The 7500-nt window shown below is 38.1% G+C and overlaps 1 protein-coding gene across 2 annotated transcripts in view; it reads right to left on the bottom strand.

The window, feature by feature from the left end:
- Positions 1-4393: 4393 nt before the first annotated feature.
- LOC107730463 (uncharacterized) overlaps positions 4394-7500 on the bottom strand; it is a 6433-nt gene continuing 3326 nt past the window's right edge. For both annotated transcript variants that reach the window (XM_016541312.1, XM_016541311.1), the window contains exons 5-7: positions 5567-5676; positions 5116-5140; positions 4394-4804 (exon numbers count right to left, since the gene is read on the bottom strand). In XM_016541312.1, coding sequence (XP_016396798.1) covers positions 4563-4804; positions 5116-5140; positions 5567-5676 — 377 coding nt within the window. In that variant the 3' untranslated portion in view covers positions 4394-4562. The remainder of the gene's footprint in view (positions 4805-5115; positions 5141-5566; positions 5677-7500) is intronic.

Below are 7500 nucleotides of genomic sequence, written 5' to 3' on the forward strand. Positions count from 1 at the left end.
ATTATTCACTGAGCTAATCGTAGAGTACGTTAGTTAATATAAGAAACGTCTAGCTTCGCGGTCTCTCTCTCTCTCATTTGGATGCACGTCTTGCCACATTGTTTCTCTCTTATAACCTGATTATTTCTCACTAATAACCGAACTGAAGCAGCACATGCGCTTGATACGAATTCTAAAAGTGACGTATGTTTAACCGTCAACTTGAGTTTTGAATCCGTGGCGGAAGGAAGTACCTTTTGCCATTCATTGTCTGACCCTCGCCTGTTTCTGACAGGTTGTCCAGCCAGTCGTCCTCACAAAGATTTTATTAAACGTTGTAAAAATCCAGAATAAGCTGTGATTTCTCTAATTTTTTTCCCCATAACATTAAGCATCCTTTTATTTCAACCTGGAGTCTAATAAATGTTAAACAGGAAGAATAAAATGGTAGCTTATATATACTGCATTCATTTATGAATATATAGGCTTCCTAGCCTGTATTAATTTAAATAGGCCTAACGAATAAAAAAATCAAACATTTGTAAATAAAATAATTTGACTATATATACACTTTAATTATATCTAATATATTTGAGGATGATGAGGAAATATCTCTACAACTCTCAAATGAAGTCAAAGAGTTTCCCGTGTTGCCGTTGGGAGCGTTATTTAGCCTACTGTACACTGTAAAAAAAATGTACGGTAAAAAACGGCAGCTGTGGTTGCCGGAATTTTACCATAAAAAAAATACGGTAGCAACGTTTTAGGTTTTACAGTTTTAACTTAAATTTACAGTTAAATACCGTAATTTCATTAACTGATATAATGTTAATATACCAACTTATTGAAGTACTGAAATCTGTTTTGTAGCTTTGTAATACACTGATAACCACCAAAAGCAGGTGGTGATGAGAAAGTCACATGATGAACCAAAGCCCATCACAAGCAGCTTTTAAATAATAACATATATAGAAGGTGCACAGTGTCATTCACACAACCACCAAACACCATCATGGTAACACACATGAAACTGAAATAATGCTATAAACATTCATTTAACAACATTAGGTGTAACACACAACCCTAATATACAAAACTGAAGAAGAAACAGTTATTTCAACAAAAAAACATCAAATTTGAAATGTAACGCAGGGAATTCTGGGAATGTCAATTTACGGTTATTCACTGTAAATTATACGGTCTTTTTCACTTCCAAAAACGGTATACTACCGTAAAATTAATGTCCAATACAGTTTTTCACCGTATATAGTAGGGGAATTTACCATTAACCATTTAACAGGTTTTTACTGTCGCATTTTTACAGTCTTTTACGTTAAATTCACGGTCATTTTTTACAGTGTACTGATCAAATGAAAATGAAAATAAACAAATACAATTTTTTATTACTTTTGTTTCGGAAATAAATAAAGCAGTATTTTATATTTTGTTCTAACTGGTAACTATGGAACCGGAACAAGAAAAAAATAACATTTTTGCCCAGAACGAACTAATTCGTTTTTAAGGCCTGATTTGACAATAACAGTCTACGTAATTGTTTGATTATAGTAAAAAAAAAAAACAGCATTAGAAATGTTGCAATTAACTAAATGAATCAGGAAATGCTTAATGACACATTCACACAGAACGGTTGCTTTGAAAGACGCGAGGAGAGGAATGGGGGTAAAACACGTTTAAGGTCTAGAGACGCGTTTTTAAGTTTTTAGAACGCCGTGTCATGCGCGAGAGGCTGCAAAAGACTGCAAGACGCGAGCGCAACGCGTTCTGTGGCCCCCAAGTGAGTTTAGTCAAAATGTTAAATCTTTACCATGCCAAAATGGAGTCAATTGCTCTCTGTATTCCCCCCTTATTCACACATCTTTATCTTTATTTTTAATTTTACTATCTGTGTACTGTTGTTGTCTCAGAGTCTGCACTATAAGCTTTTTCTGTCACCAAAACAAATTCCTTGTGTGTGCAATGGCAATAAATCTCTTTCTGATTCTGACAAATAGTACTTATTCCTATACCCTTTACACGAAAGAAGCTCAAAGAGTGGTTCAAATAAATATAACTTGAAACAGGATGGGACAGACAATGGTTCTACTCAGGGCCGTTGCTAGCGGGGCAAAAGGTGGTGACATTTCTAGGGGCCCCGGGCTTGAAGGGTCCCTCCTTCCGGAACGCGTTTTCAAGGGGGCCCACAGCAACAACCTGCATTGGGCCCCGGATACCCCAGCTACAGCCCTGGTTCTATAAAAGATTTGGAGGCCTTCATATTTACAGGGCCCAATAGTAACAGGAGTGCCTGAGAGCCCTCATAGACCAAGAGCCTTGTTCAAGAGGCATTGTATAGGCTAAGGGACACATATATTCAAGCATAAATAAACATACGTTTGGGCCCCATAGTAACAGGAGTGCCTGAGAGCCCTCACAGACCAAAAGCCTTGTTCAAGAGGCATTGTATAGGCTAAGGGACACATATATTCAAGCATAAATAAACATTTGTTTTCATTGTTGGGTTTTTCGTACCAAACTAGATTGTGCAACCGTAAAGCCCAGGGACTCCCGGGCTCCTGGTAGTCAAGGTCCCCTGGGCACTGGCCCCATTGGCCCGGTCAGTAATCCATCCCTTAAACTCCAGTCAATTTATTAAGCTACAGAAAGTGAAAGTTAAAACTGACGGAGCTTTCGCCATCTGACGCTTAACAGCACATACTCTCAGAGGAGACGAGAGATATCGGGTATTGTCTTAATTTATTTTCTAAAAAAAATCTCTTATGGCTGATATAGCCTACGTGAAAAAACAACAACAACAGAATTGAAGTATTTCGTGTTAAACAAGTTGTTTTTGATTTTTTTTTGTCTGTAGGCTAATAAAGGTCTTATTTTGATTACTGATTATAGTGTTCGGACAGGCTATAGGCCTGTTCATTGTGTAATGTATCTAAATGTTTTAAATCATTTTCAATGAGGAGTAAGCGAATTTAATCAATCCGCACGTCAGTTGCGCGGTAGCCTAATGAGCTATGAAATTATTGCGGGGCAAATGAATTGTAGTAGACCTGTAAATGTAATAATAAAAGTACCATAATAATAATAAAAATAATAATAGCAATGGTAATAATTTAATACATTAATTGGAAATGACAAATCCTCTCGATATCACCTAATGCTTTTTTTTTTTAGACCTCTCTGGCTATCCATATACACGTGTCATGGTCTGCGCACTCGAGTATTTCACAGGTATAGTGTGAGCAGATAAATCGTGCTCGACAATCGGACCGTACAGTGTGAGCACGTGAATCGTGAGCTTTGACTTTACATCGCATGCGATCTGCTCGTACAGTGTGAGCTGGTACCTTGAGATCGCATAGAAATCGCATAGTGTATGCCCGGCCTAACGCGAGTTTAAGCATCGCAATGGTAATAATTTAATACATTAATTGGAAATGACAAATCCTCTCGATATCACCTAATGCTTTTTTTTTTTAGACCTCTCTGGCTATCCATATACACGTGTCATGGTCTGCGCACTCGAGTATTTCACAGGTATAGTGTGAGCAGATAAATCGTGCTCGACAATCGGACCGTACAGTGTGAGCACGTGAATCGTGAGCTTTGACTTTACATCGCATGCGATCTGCTCGTACAGTGTATGCCTGGCCTTACAGAGCTTAACAGAGACCGCAGCGATCACGCGACTGGCGGAAACACCCCACTTCAGCCCAGCACCGCGTCATGCTCCTCATCTGACGCCAGCACCCAAACAGGTGTGCAGGGGCGGCTCTTAACCTCGGGAAGGAAAGACAAACCAAATCGGCACCAAAAACGAAAAACAAACAATAGACACTAAACCCACAAGGCTTGGGCCATAACAAAGGTGATAAATAATTATATGACTCAGTATAAATAAATTGTGAATGTATTAGTTAAAATATTGAAGTAATAGCTGGAATCTGTATTTCTGTTATTATGTATGTTTGGAATTATGTATGTACATTTTGGGAAATGTTTTATGTAACTTTTTTCACTAAATTTGATAACTAATGAACGACACTGTTCATCTTGTATTATGTATAAAGGGTAGGCATAATAAGCACGGCTTCGGCCTACACCTTTTTCGGTAATTAGCCTATGTTTATTTATTTAGTTTTGTGAAACGTTGTCTGTGAGGACCATAATAAAATGACTGATTGATTGACTGACTGACACATTTGAAAATACATTCAAACAGTTATTTTAAATTGTAATAATGTTTAACATAAATTAACTATACAGGGAGTATATATAATGAGGCCAATGAACGAAGGACAGTCGTTAATAATAATAATAATTACCGATGAAAAAAAATGAGGAATAGAATTAAGACAGAAACACAAAAAAGGTCCATAACTGTTAAACGTGTAGAGTGTATTGTTTGGTGACAGTAATATTTAATTTGCAACTGGCAGTTTTTTTTAAATAGCTGAATAAACAGAGATAAAGTGTTAAAGTGATAATGCACAATTATAAAATTGATGGTCAATATAGTGTTACAGTCCTCTCTCTGTCTGTACTGCTAATCATGCATTTACCACTCTGCCTTATATTTCTTGAGTAGGAGAGAAGTTACATTTTACTGAACCAGAAGGTTCTGATTCTGAACCTGAAGTTGAAGAAACCCTTTGGCACACATACTGCACCCTGTCTAACTTTCTATGTTGTTGAAGACATGGCTCTTCTTGTTTGATTTCATCTTGGTCCTCGTCATCCGTTGTTTCTGACTCTTTAACTTTATCCTCTGAAGAACTTCCTTTTCTTTTGTGGTCAAGTTTCTTTTGGTTTTCTATCAAATATACCATGCAGTTATGCAGCTGTTTCAAGAACTGTTTTCAAAATGTCTTTTTTTGTTTACATAATAAAAAATAATTCACATATAAACTAAAGTTCATCAGGCTCAAGTTACATTTAATAAGATGGTAAATTATTATCTTGTTACATTACATACAAGGAAATATTCAGTATCAGGGTTTACTTTTTTTACATAGAGAAAATTACTGCATTTAAAAAAAAATCCTTTAATGTATGCATTTCTATTTTTTATGTAATGTAATAATTTACGCCCAAGCAATGAATAAAGGTTTTGGAGATGCTTACCACAGCATGAACCGCATATGGAGTACTAAAGAAATGAAAAACACACAATTAGCAAGGCAAAAATATTTCCAAATACATAACATTCAAAAGTTTGGGGTCAGGAATAATGATGCTGAAAATTCAGCATTATCATCACAGGAATAAATTACATTTTAAAATATATTACAATTATATGCCTTGGTGAGCATAAGAGACTTCTTTTAAAAACATTTAAAAAATCTTAGAGAACCCAAACCTTTGAAGTGTGAGGATGTCAAGCTATTGGTCAATGCGTTGTATTTCCCCATGTGACATCACTAATCCTACAACATTCCAACCAGCCTTTTTGTGCTGAGCCGAGGAGGCCTTTTTCTAAAGACATTTTTTATTGCTAATGTCATGACCCCTTTCAGATCTTTTACAAATGACAAAATGTAGATAAACTACCCTTTTTATAAACCGTTCAACTTACCTTTCGAGTTAAATAGCAGTATATCCAGCTGATCAAAATGCCGAGGAAAATGCCACTAATGCAACTAATGAAAATCCATAAGCCAAAGGACGGCCCTTCATTGTTGTTGACTGAAGAAAAAAAAGAGGATTTTATTGTAAATGTGTGATGATCGCTACCATTGTTAGCATACTGTAATACAATTTATTTATGTTTTGGTCCACTGTTGTTTTGGACCCCACGACATAACATTCAAGCATTCATCAAAATATCTTCTTTTGTGTTCCACGAAAAAAATAAAAAATAAAAAATCATACAGATTTGGAATAACATTTTCGGGTCAACAACCTCATTACCTGCAATGGTTGCCATCAGTAAACCTAGCTGTGCCATTATTTATAAAATACGCATGTACTTTTGATTAGTAGCCTTAATATCAGTTACTTATCCATAAAGGTGTTTACTTTTACTTAAGTATGACAAATGGATAACACTGGTCATACACTGAGATAAATCCCTGGTCAACTGACATAAGGGCACTTGCGAAATATTGTTGATATGCGATGATATCATCATATCGCCCAACTCTATCTGCCACTTTTTCAGATATACAGTAGTAGAGAGTTTTAGGGAATAGACTTTATAAGTGTGTCAGGAACATGCGCAACAACTGATTTACAGTGACCACAATAAAACTTACATCATTTTTATATTCTTCAGTATTATATGTTAAATTATTTTATTTTCTAGAGAAATACACAGACAAAATGAGCAGTTGAACTACCTGGTTTTGGTGTCACATTGCTGTCCTTCAATTCTTTTTTGTCTTCATCGGACAAGACAGCATCCAGTCAAAATGTAAAAATAACATATAGTAGGAAAAAGAAAAGAAAAAAGAAAGAAAATATATAACTTGCTGAATGGCAAAATATGCATTTGTTTTCAAATGCACTTCTACATGGACGTGTGTGTGAGTGTGTGTGTGAGTGTGTGTGTGTGTGAGTGTGAGTGTGAGTGTGCGTGCGGGAGTGTGTGTGTGTGTGTGTGTGTGTGTGTGAGAGTGAGTGTGTGTGTGTGTGTGTGTGTGAGTGAGTGTGAGTGTGTGTGTGAGTGAGTGAGTGTGTGTGTGTGTGAGTGTGAGTGTGAGTGTGCGTGCGGGAGTGTGTGTGTGTGTGTGTGTGTGTGTGTGAGAGTGAGTGTGTGTGTGTGTGTGTGTGTGAGTGAGTGTGAGTGTGTGTGTGAGTGAGTGAGTGTGTGTGTGTGTGAGTGTGAGTGTGAGTGTGCGTGCGGGAGTGTGTGTGTGTGTGTGTGTGTGTGTGTGAGAGTGAGTGTGTGTGTGTGTGTGTGTGTGAGTGAGTGTGAGTGTGTGTGTGAGTGAGTGAGTGTGTGTGTGTGTGAGTGTGAGTGTGAGTGTGCGTGCGGGAGTGTGTGTGTGTGTGTGTGTGTGTGTGTGAGAGTGAGTGTGTGTGTGTGTGTGTGTGTGAGTGAGTGTGAGTGTGTGTGTGAGTGAGTGAGTGTGTGTGTGTGTGAGTGTGAGTGTGAGTGTGCGTGCGGGAGTGTGTGTGTGTGTGTGTGTGTGTGTGTGAGAGTGAGTGTGTGTGTGTGTGTGTGTGTGAGTGAGTGTGAGTGTGTGTGTGAGTGAGTGAGTGTGTGTGTGTGTGAGTGTGAGTGTGAGTGTGCGTGCGGGAGTGTGTGTGTGTGTGTGTGTGTGTGTGTGAGAGTGAGTGTGTGTGTGTGTGTGTGTGTGAGTGAGTGTGAGTGTGTGTGTGAGTGAGTGAGTGTGTGTGTGTGTGAGTGTGAGTGTGAGTGTGCGTGCGGGAGTGTGTGTGTGTGTGTGTGTGTGTGTGTGAGAGTGAGTGTGTGTGTGTGTGTGTGTGTGAGTGAGTGTGAGTGTGTGTGTGAGTGAGTGAGTGTGTGTGTGTGTGAGTGTGAGTGTGAGTGTGCGTGCGGGAGTG

This window comes from Sinocyclocheilus rhinocerous, unplaced genomic scaffold (assembly GCF_001515625.1).
Source record: "Sinocyclocheilus rhinocerous isolate Xijiao unplaced genomic scaffold, SAMN03320098_v1.1 scaffold5874, whole genome shotgun sequence".
In the NCBI taxonomy this organism is placed as follows: Eukaryota; Metazoa; Chordata; class Actinopteri; order Cypriniformes; family Cyprinidae; genus Sinocyclocheilus; species Sinocyclocheilus rhinocerous.